A 15,910-nucleotide genomic window follows, 5' to 3' on the forward strand; every position below is an offset into this window, starting at 1 on the left:
AAGTTCAACTTTCAACTCAACTCAGCTCCTGAGCCCCTTCCCATGCCATTCATTGCCTCTTCCTCTTCACTGACAGGCTTGCCCTATGCTTCAGGGGCCACAGAGCAGCCCTCCAGCTACTCCTGCTCTGCAGGATTTGGCCATGAGCTTCCCAGTTTCTGGGTGCAGTGCTGAGATGGGTACAAGGCGCAAAGCAACTGAGACCTGGTCATGCCTGAGCAGCACAGACCTCTCAGGACCAAAACAGAAAACCCTGAGTTGTGCAAACAATGATCAAACTTGGGTTTGGCACTTGGGTGTGGTCATCTCCATTCATCCAGCCTCTTTTCAAGACTGATGCAGCTCCTTGCATTAAACCCATACACTTCTGAGGGAAGGCAGGCAGAGATTTCCCCACTTTCTGAGACCACAGCTTTCTGCTATCTCAACTACAGAGCTATTCTTTATTACTTTCATGTTTCCCCACTGTGTAGAGGTTACTAATTAGTTATTTCTCTGGGATAGTTCTCTTGAGATCAGGTTGTCAGCAACATGGGCTATGTGACAAAACTAACATTTACATACTGAATGTTTTCTTGGAATACACAAAATCTGGTGTCCTTCCTTGCACAATTCCTCCTGTGACGTCAGCATGGAACTGGTGGGCAATATACAGGAAGATCACTTCCTCCAGAGTGACATGAAAACCTACATCCCCTTTCTTGAAAGTGAAGCGCGCTTAGGAACTGCACTGAGGGTTACTTAACTCCCCCATCTCTCATTCTGAGAAAGCTAGCATAAAAGCAGTCACATCACATAATCATAGAATAATTAAAGATTGGAATGGACTTTAAAGGTCATCCAGTCCCAGCCTCCCAGGCCATGGACAGGGACACCTCCCACTAGACCAGCTTGCCTCAGATAAGAGGATAAGACCAGCTTATCCAACCTGGCTTTGAACAATGCCAGTCTTGGGGTGCCCAACAGCCTCCCTGGCAACCTGTTCCAGTGTCTAATAACTAATTCAATCTTCTTCCCCCATATCAGGTACTATTTCCAAAATACCCATCTGCCCTATTGAAGGAAGAAGATTCTTTCTGTGTTTGCCTGGCTGTGGTTTTTTTTGTTGGCACTCTGGGAGGACATTTGCCACCTCATGGAGCAGACGTGGAGCTTAGAGCAGACCTCTCTGACCGGCAGAAGCTGCTCCTGTCCCCCCTGCCTGATTTCCTTTTTGTTCTCAGATTTGCTCAGCTCTGATTTTGGTCTGCCTCAGAGGGTATGGTATATGCAATGCTGTGGAAGTAAATCTTGATACCAACTGTATTTAACCCTACAAGCCTTTCTCTTGTTCTAGATGATCATTATAAAAAAACCTAATTGCTGCTTATGTCTAGCACCAGAGATATAAACAACACACAAAATGTGTGCTTGTTTTAAAAAAGCCTAATTTTAAAATTTTTTTCTTAAATTTTCGAAGGGAGAACGTGCAGAACGTGCAAACCCACGTCTATTTCTGTAAACTCTCCGACTTCTGCCATTTCTCTCTCCCGGGGGGACATTCACACTTCCTTCCCCCACCTGGATCTAATGCAAAACTAACGCCAGTGGCTTTGCTGTAAGCATGGAGGAGGCCCCGGTTGTTTTCTCTGTGAAACCACCCCTCACCTGGGGCTGCCCCGGCCCAGGCCTCAGAGCGGCCAATGCGCTCCTGGCGCTGCCGCCCGGCCCAGCAGAGGCCGGAGCCGGGTGCCAGAGCCGAGGGAAAGGCTGGCTCCTCCTTTGGCTCCGCCCGGGAGACGCCGGGCTGCGCCGGTCACAGCAGGGAGGTGGGGGAGGGAGCCTCTTCCCTCGGCAGCCCCGCTGCAGCCGCCCCGGGGCTCCCCCTTCCCTGCTCCCGCAGCCCCGGGCGGCGGCAGCTCCGGGCGGCTCCCGCCTCAGGGCCCGGCGGGATCGCCAAGCACACACGGCCCGGCACCCACGGAGGGAGCAGACACCCTGATCCCTGGTCCCTGCTCCAGCCCCAGCCCCACACCCGCGGCCTTGCCATGCCCCGTTGGTGCTGCTGACTACTTTCGGCTTGTCAGGAAAGAAAACAAACCAGGCCTCTTGCCCCAGCTATGGGAGAGGCCACCGGGGCTCCCCTTGAGAAACAGCAGTCTGAAGGCAGCAGCTGGTTTTGTTTTGAATGTGTTTTTCCCACTTGTTCCTGCTTCAAAAGAGACAGGGATAGTTACACTGCTCAGTCTCAGGCGCTCTGCCCCACCAGCTAGTTTCTCCTTTCTAGTCCATAAACATGGAGATGTTACCCCAAAAGAAGACTCGGAACAGAAGCCTGACATAGGTGCCCTGACCTGCTCCCAAAGGGAAGCCCCCATGCCAGCCAGAGTGCACCATCCCTCCAAGGATCTTCTGCTGTCTACAGCATATCAAAGTAGCTACTTTACATGGCTACCGTGATAAATGCTCAAACCTGTCTATATGGCACTGCAGGACAGTAAAAGGAGATAATCTGGAAAGGCAAGGGTACACAGATGAAGAAGCCTACTTTTACTCTGATTTCGAGACAGGAATCCAAGGCAATGAGTTAGCTGACATGGAGCAAACACTATTATGGAGAGCTCGCACACATCAACTTCATAGGGCTGCAATTTCTCCATTTACAGACCAAACTGATTAAATCTGTGGCTCTGGCAGAGGATTCCATTCCAAGATTTCCACTGCTTGCTCTCCTGGCCCGTGTGTGTATGAGTAGCCACAGATGTCTATGAAGGAGAGTGCTGTTTCTCAAGATAATACAAAAATAACACTGATCCATGCAGTTGCTTACCAATTAGTGGCAACTAATAAGAAGCTACTGCTAGCCCAGCCAGGCCCCAAGATGCAAAGTCAAGCAACAAGGGGACCTTCCCTATCATGGTATTCAAGAAGACTGTGCCACCTGTAATATCCACAGTGGCACAGAACTTCACCAAACAGCACAATGCCTTTATGTCAGTTTCCAAACAGACTGATCTGTCCAAGCACCCAGCCTACAAAAACTAACCCAGGGCAGCTGATGGAGAAACCCTGACACTACCATCTTCAAACCTGTGTGCAAAAATGAACTTGTCTCACCCATCTCTAGCCCAGAGCAGCAAGTATATTTTGAAAACCAACTCTACCCCACCCATCTGTAAAGAAGAAAAAAATTCACCAAAATAATACTCCAAATACAATATCTCCCTCTGAGGAAGCAATGAACAGCACGTGATGTGTAATAACATCCTTTAGCACCTGTCATACAGAGAAACAACTCTGCTCTGGTAGGGGCACAGTAAGAACTACTGCCACCATCACTCTATGCCATTGGCAAGGGCACCACCTATTGTCAGGCTACCTGACATGTTCCACCAGCAGACACATTTAATTATGTTTTAATAATTTGACAAACTGTTTGTCTCTAGCAATATTTTTATTTTACCACAGTACAGTTTTCAGTCCTAAAGTTCAAATTATTTTCCTAAGTAAGGACAGACTACAATACCCTATTACTCTTATTAAATAGGGAGACAGACTCTCAGAAGTGCACAGGGTTGCTTTGGAAGAACAAACTCCGATCTGGAAGCAGAGAGGTGCTCAAGACTATCCCAGCACACAGGAAGAAAAGGGCATGAACTGAAACAGAAACTGGTGAGTCAGGATGAAATGTTTAAGCAAGGTTAGGAGTTAAGCTGCCTCAAGACAGAAGGCAAGTCCAGCAGCAGTACCTCCACTTTAAATCATCAATTTGAGAGACTAATGCCCAAGCTGGACCTTCAGCCACACTGCCAGAGCAGGGAGTCCTGTAAGTAAAGAGCACACAACCAATGAGATATTTACCAATGCTGTGGTCTAATAACTGTGGCTCAGGATCAGCCACGTCACATTTAAAACCAGCATCTGTCAAGCTTCCACGTCTCCCCAAAACCTGTTTTCCCTGCTCTCTTGAACAGCTTATGAGTTAGGGCTTTGCTGTGGAAATGCACAAGCCTGACTTGTTTTTGCAGTCAACCAAGCTGCAAGGCAATGAAGCCATAGGAGTGATTCTGCAGGAGTCATCTGGGGTCACAGCAAGTTGTCTTCAAACTGAGCTAATAAAACAGGTTAGACTCCAGTCAGCACTTTGGTGTCATTCCACATTTCCAGGACAATACACAGGACAATACCTGCACCTGACCAGAACGGGGCAGGCTCGGGAAGAGCCAGGTTTACTAGCTCTGTATCCACCACGGTACAGCGCTTGGCTCCCTCGGGATCTGGCCTCTCACCGCCCTTGACCTACGGGCTCCTGCTAAATGAGGTCTCTGCAGAACACTTCCCTCTCCCAAAGCCCCACTGCTGCAGTGGTCAGACCACCCCTCCCCTTGGTGTACACTGCTGCTCTCACTCTCCCATGAGTAAGCCAGCCTGCAATAGCATCTCTTCAGCTACTTCAGGTCAAAAAAAAATCTGAAACCATGACCCTCGTTCTCAGTAATTTGAGCATTCAGCTCGCACTCACAGCACTGAAATTCAGGCCACAAATCTGTTCCTTTTATGCCTGCAGATGGTTGCTTCATCTCCCTACAGATGGTATCCTGAAGCCAAGCAAGTGGCTTTCATGCAGAACTCCAAGATTACTATTTGAAAAAATTTGATACAAGCTGCAGCATAGTTTTCCAAGGAAAGACAGAAGGCTATACTTGTGACAAAAATCCTTTATTAAACTATATTCTGTAAATTCCATTTCATATTAGAAATTTTAAATGCAAATTACAAAACTATTTCAGTAAAAAACAAAATTATAGTTAACAGCAAAAGTACAACTTTATACAAATAAAAAAATCATTTTTTGTTTTAATTTAAAAATAGAAATTTGTATCTTCCAATGTACTGGTCCTAACAGCTTTTACAATTGGTAGCTGCAATACTAGGTGTTTTCACATGTGTATTCACATCTACTCATTTAATTCTCTGCAAAGGTTATTTAGCTGAAATAGCATGAACAGTTGGGCTTTGGTTAGGTTTTGAGGGGGGATGTACCACATGATATTAAAAGCAAAAGCCAAAGTCATTAAGTATTGTCAAGGTATCCTGAAATATTTTTGCCCTACTACTTTCACAATCAACTGAAATGGTTTTCAATAGTCACATTACTTTAGACAACTTTATTCATTGCTTTATTCATATACTCTGGCCTTTTTTTTTTACTTTAAGATCACTCATCATTGTTAGCACAAGTATTAATTTTGTATATTAAAAATGGTAATTTTCCTAAATTAAAACTTGGGATAACTATTAAAATGTTTTGTAAAAGAAGACACAGAAAGTCACATATTAAAGGCTACCATTCATCACCATCACATGCTGTTGAAGAATAGAATAGAAAGTGCTACACAAACAGTTGTACATTATTTCAGAGTGCTGGTGGCAATACTGCTATTTTAATTTTAAGATGATACAGAATTTACACAATATCTCAGGTTTCTCATGGATTCTCACTGCAAGAGACATCAGAATCATTGGAACTTCTAAAATATAACCTACTTTGAAATACCATTTTGAAATAATTATATTTCAAAGAATTCATCCCAGAATACATTATAAAATCATTCAGAGAAATACAAGAACTTCAGTGTTGTTTTTCTGGAATATTGGCAAGTAGCTGAAGGCATGGAGATCCTTACTGATAGAACTCTACTTACTTTTACTCCGTGCACTGATCTTCAGACCTATTCTCTATCCAGCTCAGCACAGCTTTTGAGCAAGTGCTTGAGATCCTTCAAAGGATCATTAAATTTTCTCTGAGTCAGAACTGCAATGCCTCATTTTGAGCTGCTGAAGCTGATAGAGGCAAGATTGGTTCTGCCAGTGTTATGATTTTAAGCCATCATCTCCATCAAAGTTCAGCTGATGGTCAAACAAGCTAGGTGAATGACCAATCTACCCCAGGCAGGGCATTCAGAGTATGTTCGTGAACCTCGACCTGTACCCAATGAAAGCCAGTGAAGAGAGGAAGAGAGAAGAGTACTCAAAACTGCTCTTGAGCTCTGTATTTCTCTGCTGATTTTGACAGACTGAAGAAAAATTCTCCTAGCACTGGGTAGAGCTGATTTTACCCTGAACATTTTTAATGTATTTATCCAAATAGGACTAAAGGATGAAAAAATAGTCTGAAAGGACACTGAAGCTCACCAGGAACAGTACCTTTCTTGAAAGCCTTAGCCCACTCCCAGAGACTGTTTATGCACTTTTAATTCTTTAATCTCTTTTGTCCCCTTAAGCTCGCACTTCTTGCGTGCAGTGGTAATTTTGAAAGAGGCTCAGGAAGTAGCAACTTCAAAAATATTCCTGAGCATGTTGGTCAGAGTATGTTCTGGGGAAGTGAGAGTCAAGTGCAATCATTATCATCCACTATAAGCCAGAAGAAGGCAAAAAGCTGTGTTTCTCATCTCCAGGGTAAAGTTGTCAACTAGATTATGATGAACAGATGGGCAAGACGACAACTTTTTCTGCTTGTCTTTTGAACTAAAATCTAAGCTGTCTTTGTCCATGTCAGGAATGGTGTGAATATGCTGAGTGAATCAGGCTGCCTCCCAAAACAACCAGAAGTGTTGGCACTTCCTTGTTTACAGGCACATCTCTGTAGGGCTTGGGCACCCAAGCAGCTCAACACACAGCAGCCACCCAGGCTAACCAACAGGGACTGTACTGCAAAGAGCTGGCCCAGAGAGCTGCAACTCCATTTGGTATAAACAGCAGCACTAAGGAAAACCTGTTCAGGAACAGAAGGAAGTCCCTTGGTCCAAAACAAAGATTCTGCTGAGATAATTCTAGCATTTGCAACTCTGTACAGCTGATAGTCTGAACTGCTGTCTTGAGGCCAAGTGCCTAAACAGCATCTCAGTCCATTTAGGCACTATCACAGAGGATGGAGTGTGGACTTCACACAGGACGTCATGCAGTGGCAGAAAAAGCTTTGTTAGTGCTGTACAGGGACCACAGATCTTTTGTACTTCACTCACTGATTCCCAGAGCAGGGCAGAGAGAAGGAAACAGAGAAAGGACATAATTCAGATGAACTAAGTACCCACAAAAAATATAAAACTTATTATGGCAGTCTATTATTATAGAAAGAGTCCCTTTGATTAAGTATTACTCAAGCTATTCTTCCACTTGAAATCACCAGGAAAAGATAACTGTATCTGTTGAAGCACGACAAACTCATTTTTAAGTCTACCATGCATCATAGTCACTGTGTATGTATTAGAGTAAATACAGATATATTCAGGAAACATCATGTCTTTCAGCCTGTCAGCAACTTACACAGACACATTTTCAAGTGAAACCTATTTCTGTGGACAGCTTTTCTCACAGAAGTTCTTTGTTTATTAGTACTCATGTATGCAAATTGCAGAACTTGCACACACATATGGATTCGTATACAAACTCTATGTGCATGAAGTTCCTCGATAAAATTTACTGCAAAGTGGTTAAAAATTTAAAAATTCCTCACATTAATCCTTAGTCTATTAATATTATTCCTAATACACAACTCACACCTGTTCTGAAAAAGACGTACAACAAAAATTCATATGCCCTTCAGGAGGCACAGATATAAATAAAAACAGCGATGTATTCTACAAAATATTTCTATGAAAAAAGTGTTCTGATTGTTTACTGGAAACACTTGCATAAGTAGAGACGTTTATATTTCATTTTTGAAGGGTTTTGCTTGGGGTCTTTTTATGTTGTTTTGGTTTTTACACAGATATTTCTAGATGCAACGCCATCAAAATCAGAGTAACTTTTGTACTCCCAGATTTTCCAGTTAGGCAATTACTTCTGCAATATTAGTATTCACTTTGATGTTAAAAATACATTTTAAATGTCTCATTATCATGTTTTCTAAAAGGAAATCACAAAACAATACACAGAGAATGAAGACGACATTATTAGACACTTGTAAAATAAAACAGTACTGCATTTGCTGAATTTAAAAAGCCACAAAGAAAGAAACCATTTTAATCCAGTAGGTGGATCTCCAAAAGAGACTGAATAACAGCATTGTGGTTTTCCTTTAAGAGATCACACTAAATCTGCCAAATTACCAAACACACAGCTGGCCTTAATGCACAGGCCTTATATGCAACCTCCTTCAGTATTTGGAGAAGTTTTGAGTGAAGTAAGGATAATAGAACTCAACATAACCACTAAAAAGATGCAAGATTTTTAAAGAAACCTGGAAATACTCAGCACTCAGATGTAACTGGATTTGCTATTCTGAAGGGTTTAGCACAAAGTTCTGAATTACAAAATAACTTTGTATAAGATAATATATTTTGAAGTACAGAAGCCACAGCAATCAAGACGTGCAAGGGTCAAAAGGCAGATTAGGTATGCTAAGAAGATAATTATATTAAAAATTGTACCTTAACTTCTGTTAAAAACATCATATATTTCTCAGCAAAATTCTTAATCTGCATTTCTGAGACTTCAAATCCTTTTAAGTATCTTCCTTTTGCAGGTTCAAAAAAAGTTCTATTCCACAGAAAAAAATTATTGGAAACATACTGACAAATCCACGTACTGTAAATTGAGACCAGTTTAATAAAATATCATCCTTTAAAACAGACTGAAAAATAGCAGTGCAGTTGTTCAAAACATGGGGTTTTTTTCTGTTACCCGGCGGTCATCTGACACCTCAGTTTCTATATTCCTCTTTCCACAACTCCTCAATTCAGCATGACTTTCAGGCAGCCTGGTTTTATTTCTGTGAACCTATGAAACAAGAAAAAAAGAAGCTTCAACATGTAAACTATATGCGATGCCATCACCTTCAATTCTCATCAAACATATGGAAAGTGCTAAGGCCCTCAGTCAAGTATATGTGCATGAGAGAGTCAGGAAATCAGCATTATGTGATCAGCAGATGTGACACTGAAGAAGGATATTTCAGTGTCTGGAGATATGAAGACCTGGAAAAAGCAGAAACAAGGTGAAGATCCGAGCAAAGAAAAAGCTGCCCAATATTGCGGGTTATATTAATTCTGTTCCTCTATTCCTGTTCCCCTTTCATTCCCTCTTCTTTTGAAACGGATTTTCATCCTTCTATTTCGTAGAAGCCAAGAAAGAAATGGGAAGTCATTGCTGGTTTTGAATCTCACCTTCCTACACTGCTCTATATAAAAAAATCAGCCAACACATTGGTGCCAGCCCAGACTTACTAAATTGCTATCCCTCATAAACTGAACACAAATGCAAGTATTGCAACAAATAAAAAGCAGGATTAACAACTTTTCACAGTAAAACTAGCAATCTTGAATGGAAATATGGAATTAAACTATCTCAGAGGAAAGGAATTAACATTTAACAGGTACTACACAACTGAATCAGATTTGTGAATCAACTGAGTTAATTTAATCTGAAACAGCAGACCTGCCCTAATTTGTGCAGTAGTTTAACAGCATTCTAAAACTAAACTTCAATTTTCAGTTATTTAAATGTGGTTCAAGAAAAAAGATTTATCAGTAACAAAAATCTAAACTCACCTGAAGTTGTGGCTTGTGAGGTATCGGATAGCTGCTGGTCTGATGCGAGCAACTCCTCCCTGACTATGGCTTCCTCTTCCCGTGATAACACTGAGATATGGTTTACCACCACTCTGCTGGTACTCTGCAACAGCAGGAATTGCAACAGTTAAAGTTCTCCTCAGCAGAGACTTGGCATGCAGTGTAAGCCTTCCATGCATTCCTCTGAAAACTCTCACTACTCATTTGGAGCTTTGTTTTCCCATGATGATATGCATGTTTTAGATACAAATAGCAATTTTCCCCCATTTTGAAAAAGTCAAACTTTTGAAATCTAGATTGCTTGCAAAATGCATATTGTAATCATCACAAAAACCCTCCAATTTCATAGAAGCTTTACTGTTTCTGTCATCTAATATTCAACTAGAATTTACATTCTGTGATATAAATTTAAATCACAAAATTAAAAGAGGTGGGTGTCATTCACTGAATTTTTAAGTGGTGCTTCTGTATTGTTTTGTGTTTTATCTTAAATTAATGTGAATAAAGAAATAACATTTTATTGAATAAAGAAATTAAGAAGAAAGAAAATATAAATCCAGCTTTTGACTTATGCCACATTATTTGGACTATCTTCTGTTACGTTGGAGCATGAAATTCAACAGATCAACACATTCCATGAGTTTTATTAGGGCACTTAGCCATGATAACAAAAGAAATTGCTCTCTTCCCAGAAATAACAGCAACCTAAATTGATGAAGAGTTTGAAAAAGAGGAAAAAAAATTAAACTGGATTCTCACAACTACATTTGCCAGTTTGGAATTATCAGTTCACATGATGTGTTTTTTCAACTACTCTCCCCCACACAGTAACTTTATTTAGGTTTTATATTTATTTACTGTTAACTCTGGCAGCAAAAGAAAGTTCCCAGTATTGATCCTTTTCCCATGTACATACAGTGAAATTCTTTTTTCTTTTTTCAGATTTAGCTAAATAGACTGAACAGAGAGCCCCTACTATCGATTTCAGCATTGCTGATTTAAGTACAGTTCTGGAAATTTAGTTCTAAAAAGCATTAGGTTACAGTTTAAATTGCACAAATGTCATTGCAGGAATTGCACCAGATAATGGAATTTAATTATCTCTGGTGCATATTGAAAGACAAGGGTTATCTAAAGCCCCACTGAACACTTTTATTTATACTCTGTGGAGTACCTGCTTCAAAAAATCTGATTTTTGTGGCAGTACCTTGTGTAAGAAATATTTGTTACAGAAGCATTCCCAGTGTGCTTAAATTTAGAGGGTAAACTGGTAATGCAGAAAATGGATCTTTTTACAGCATGGACACTCATGAAGTACTTGAACTCTCCACTATGAGAAAAAATGAGCTCTCAAGCAAAACTGCATAAAATGACATTTCTGGAAGCAGCAGCATTCTGATCTCAAGTGATGCTGCCACCAAACTGATACAGAAGTGTCTGAAAGGTAGCTCAAATCTCACACTTTCATGTAGAAGTTGAAGACAGTATCATCACTGTTGTTACAACTCCAACACAGTAATTTTTCTTTTAAGATTATAAAAGCAACATACTTGTGACAAAGCAATGCAATGGGGACACATATGGTTGCATCATCATCTCAGTAAAAAATGTCATGAAGGACAGACCAAGTATTCAATAATAGTAATAAAAAGGGATAAAACACAAGGAAGAAGATTTACAAAGAAGCAGGGGGAGGGGGGTGAGACAGAAAGCAACAAAAATCATTGTCATGTTAAAAAAAACAATTCCACTGGGGTACTTTGAAAACAAGACAACACAAAGCCTAGTTGTTTTTAACATACATGTTATTAAAGCACATTCATTCCCTTTAATATTGCCATGTATCATGATTTCTTCTCATCATGAGAATCATTTTTAGGGGTAAGAATTATTACCTAAACCCTACCTTCACTTTTTTCCTGGAGTACTCTGGACAATTGATTCACAGCTTCATCCACATGGAGACCATGCAAATCCAACACATTCATAGGCAGCAAGGAAGTATTTACTCTCTCAAAGATTTGCACAGCAGCAGCATGGTTAGCTTCTTTCATCTTCTGCTCATGAAGGCGACCCTTTATTCACAAGCACAGTGACTATTACACACCAAGAAATAATTTTAGCTCCACACTGCTCAGTGGTTTCAAAATGACAGCACTGGCAGGGTGCTTTTAGTTCAAGTTTGAACTAGTAAAATTTATAATTCTAGCAGAACTTCTGCAAGATGTTCAGTGAGACCTACTCACAAGAAGATTTCATTAAATCTGTGAGAAACTACTCAAAGCTGGCACAAAGAAGACATTATAAAAGGAGGAAATAAAGGCAGAAAAGGCACAAAATCATAAGGTCTGTACATAAGCTAACAAATTACATTCCATAATGACTTGCAAATTTATTTTCCTAACAATAGATTTTTTATTTCCTGCGAGTATTTTGCTGAAATTATGATGAAACAGTGTCAGAGTTGTATTTGAGGTTAATTCTTCCGAATGCATTCCCAAAATTTCAGACAAGCCAAGGGTAAAAAAAAATAATTAAAAAAAAAATCTATCATCTCTCCCAATACTTTTTGACATATTTTATGACTGACAAGGTCAGTAAGTCTCTTCTGGAATGAGGGCAAGGAGCAGTACAGTCAGTCACCTTACTACAGAGTGAACAAGTACCAACACCTTCCCATGAACCTTGCAATGGTAGTATCTGAGAGATCAAAGCATCAAATTATGTCCTTGAAGATCTGCAGGCACAGTCTTAAAAGGAATGGAAGGAACTCCAGGTATTGGACTGACAAAGGCTCAAGAGAACAAAAGTGAAAACCTGTCTTACACTTTCTTAAAATGGATCACCCGAAGTGTGTTAGTGTCAGACCCAAGACAGCAGCTCTGTAACCCACTTGGCAAAGGATTCCCAAGACAAAGGCCACCAAGAATAAAGTATTTTTTATTAATAAAGGTGGATTAGTTTGCCTTTTTATTACCTAAAGGAAAGTACATAATAAATAAATTTCAATAGATTTACAATAGATTGTATTTGTTCTTATGGATAAGAACCAAACTAAGACTTGAAATTACATTTCTATTTAAAATCCTGCACATCTTTGTCTCAAAACTTCAAGAATATATGAAATAGGATAAAACACATAAAAACCATAAAAAGTTCATTATAAAAATTGATAATCTGTACTTCCTATATGCACAGTAACAATCTAAACACTTAGAGTTACACCACTTGCATGAAAGGTTTTTGAATAAGCAAATTCAAGTGATTTATTATTTACATTTTTGTTCTGTCATAATACAATTCAAAGTTTAGAATTAAATGCTTCTATACTGTGAATTCTTATTGAATTTTTATATACAATTAGATCAGGGGAAAACTACAGCCTTTGAAGATACTTGTAACACATTTTTTAAGCATGATGTCAAGGGACATGCTTAGTGCCTGTGAAGGAACTAAGCCAATGTAGAGGAACTTTGATTACAAGAAGAGATGAGACTTAAAAGCAAGAGTAGGATCAACAGCACTGATCAGCAGTACTCAGACTGGTACATACTAAGAAATGTGCCTGAATCAAGACCAAAGAGCTTGTGCTCCAAGGCCAGAGCATGCAAGACTGATCAGCAGCACATCTACAGTCCATAACCAGATGTATCATGAAAAGCATGACATACACACCTCATTTATCCCAACCCAAGACAGACTGTAGCCATAAAGACAGTCAGAATGAAGAAGCGAAGACAGCAGGCAGCAATCTTGCCCAAGATTTATGGAGGATGAAGCAAACAAGATTCTGTGGCAAAAGATGACATCTTAACACCTGTCTGACTCCTATAAAGTACAGAAGATGTGTCTAAGAGCAGTTCAGCACCAACATATACAGAGGATTCAAAAAAATTAGGTTTGTTGCAGTCCATGTCACACTCCAGTGAACCTAGCCAGATCACCTGGACACAAATCTTGGTGTTTACAAGGACATGATGGGATGTGAAAGAGATCTAAGACAAAGGAGCATGTGTGACTAAGCACTAGATATCACCTTTCATGAGGTCTCACACTAGATTTGGTTACATTAGCTTCCTGTGCCAGTATCATTACTAGTGGAAGCAAATTTACTTGTGATTGTCAATATAATACACAGGGAACAGTGACCAAATTCATCAACTCTAGCAGGCATGATGTTTTCCTTATCACTTCCAATTCAGGGTTTAAATACCTCCCTAAGTTCAGACAAAAAGCACAATATTTTTGTTTACCTGATGTGCATAAAATGCCGCCACAGGCTTCATACCCATGCGATAGGCCTCTCCAGCCTTTTTCAAACATTCCTGTCTCTTTTGCTGGTGACAAAAAGCTTCTGCTCTTAAATCATCATATTGTGGATACTCAAAGTCTTGAAACATTTCACATAAAGGATCATCCTCTTCCTTACTTTTTTTTGCCTGTAGGAATTCATATTGTTGAAGTTACAGGTGTATTGTAGGGTGTTTTCATTAGCATCATTTTGGCTATGTTTATAACTATGGTTAAAAAAAATATAAATACCTTCTTCTCACGGTTCTTTGCAGCACTGTAGGAAGAAACAATTTCATTTTGCTGAGCAGTTTCTTGAGCTATAACTGTTTGTACAGGATCTGCCTCCAGAACACAGTTCAGAAACTGTTCAGTTTGTTCTAAAGAGTAGCTGTAAAGGATAAATAAAGTCCGTGACTTTCCAAGTATCTATTAATAGCTGCTATAGTTATCTAAATTCATTATAACAAACATTGATATTGTTACAGAACTAGATTACAATGAAAATAAACACTGGAATGGAATATTCCAGCTTATTAAAGAAAGGCTTGCAAACTCCTTGTAGGGCATTACTGGCATCAACACACATGCAGTCTTGGTTGACTGAAACATAACTGAGGGGCACTTGAACATTAAAAGGAAAATTACATAACTGAAATAAATTGCATCCTACCCTAATCAAAGAGATATTAATGCTCTTTGGGCTGAGTAAGATAGTTAATCCTAAATCTTCTCTGGTCAGGGTTAGATAGTTCAAACTAATTTAAAACTAGCTCAGTTTTCTGAAACCCTAATGAGGGAAAATCCTTGTATTTTTAGTCAGACTTTGTTATCAAATTTAATTAAGTAAGACATCAGCTGCCAACACTTTCTAATAAGCCATTTTTCTTCTTTATTCTTGCTCTTTAGTAAGCTAACAAGAACAGACTGATCAAAAGTAAAGACAGATTTTGGGAAAGACAACACTATGAGGACAATTTTGAATGTGAAAAATGAGATGGTGAAATGTTTGAATTATAAAAATGGATGAAGGATATATTTTAAACAGGAAAGATTTTTATAACAACCTGGACAAGCAGCATGACTGACAAGTAGGTATGCAAACCCATATGTACAGACAGACATTCAAATGGCCAAGGATGAAAAAAGATGTTTCTCTTGAAAAAAAAAGTTCCCTTCACAGAAACTTGGATTTAAGAACGTAGACATATATCCCAGAAACATAATGCAGAAGAGAGAAAGAGAATGTCAGCAGGAAGGCATAGAGAGATGGTTCATTCCCTCAGAGCAGCTGCAGTAACCAGGAAAGTACTCACAGGTAACACCAGGTGATGGCTGTGTTTTCCTCTTGGGCAGATGCCATGTCCTGCAATCCTACTATTATCACACCCACTCATTTCTCCCACTAGATTTAAACCCAAACTCTCAAGAAAATATGCAGTTCCACTGACAGTAAAGCAGTGGTCAACAGCAAGAGACATTCTTCTCCCAGTGAAAGAAACTGTCTATTCTGCCCTAAAAAGAAATGTGTCTAAACTGAGTTTTATACCCTTTTTGCCTTTAAACCAACTAGCTTTTATTTAGAGTAACAAAAAGCACTACTTTGCAAAAAGCCATTCTTTAGTAGCATCTTAACTCTCAATATTTATGACTGTAACTGAGTACCATTTTTACAAAGAAGTAATAGGATTTCTTACTTGTTGTCCCTGAAGACATCCATTAAGAAATTTTGATTAATAGTTGGAAACATCTCAAAAAGTTGCTTCTCCTTTAGTTTAGCAGCACAGTCTTTTCTGGCTGTAGAAGGAACACGATTCTACCCAGAAGACAAAAGAAATATATTAAAAGTTCTTCATTAGAAAAAAAGTACAGTAAAGGTGGAGCCAATCCAACTTTGCCATTATTTGTTACAATTTAAAAAGCATCTACTCAGTTGGTATGCACCCACAGCAATGACAATGTGTGCCATACCAGCCTGCCACACTGATCAGCATAAAGTAAGGACAGGTGAGTTGTATCATACACCACTGCACTACTCTGCAGTCTTTTGAAGTAATGCAGCTGGAGGT

General features: G+C 39.6%; 1 protein-coding gene across 6 annotated transcripts in view; it reads right to left on the minus strand.

Moving 5' to 3' along the window:
• Positions 1 to 4,682: 4,682 nt before the first annotated feature.
• The window catches only part of N4BP2 (NEDD4 binding protein 2), a 35,943-nt gene continuing 24,715 nt past the window's right edge, over positions 4,683 to 15,910 (minus strand). For 4 of the 6 annotated variants that reach the window (XM_077177596.1, XM_077177599.1, XM_054633164.2 and 1 more), the window contains 6 exons: positions 15,539 to 15,657; positions 14,094 to 14,232; positions 13,805 to 13,990; positions 11,458 to 11,626; positions 9,531 to 9,654; positions 4,683 to 8,760 (listed from right to left, as the gene is read on the minus strand). In XM_077177596.1, the coding sequence (XP_077033711.1) occupies positions 8,715 to 8,760; positions 9,531 to 9,654; positions 11,458 to 11,626; positions 13,805 to 13,990; positions 14,094 to 14,232; positions 15,539 to 15,657 (783 nt within the window). In that variant the 3' untranslated portion in view covers positions 4,683 to 8,714. Of the gene's footprint in view, positions 8,761 to 9,530; positions 9,655 to 11,457; positions 11,627 to 13,804; positions 13,991 to 14,093; positions 14,233 to 14,270; positions 15,357 to 15,538; positions 15,658 to 15,910 lie in introns of those variants that run through there. The other 2 variants (XM_077177600.1, XM_077177601.1) reach the window with 2 other exon arrangements.

The sequence above is a fragment of the Agelaius phoeniceus genome, chromosome 4, assembly GCF_051311805.1.
Source record: "Agelaius phoeniceus isolate bAgePho1 chromosome 4, bAgePho1.hap1, whole genome shotgun sequence".
NCBI classification, from domain to species: domain Eukaryota; kingdom Metazoa; phylum Chordata; class Aves; order Passeriformes; family Icteridae; genus Agelaius; species Agelaius phoeniceus.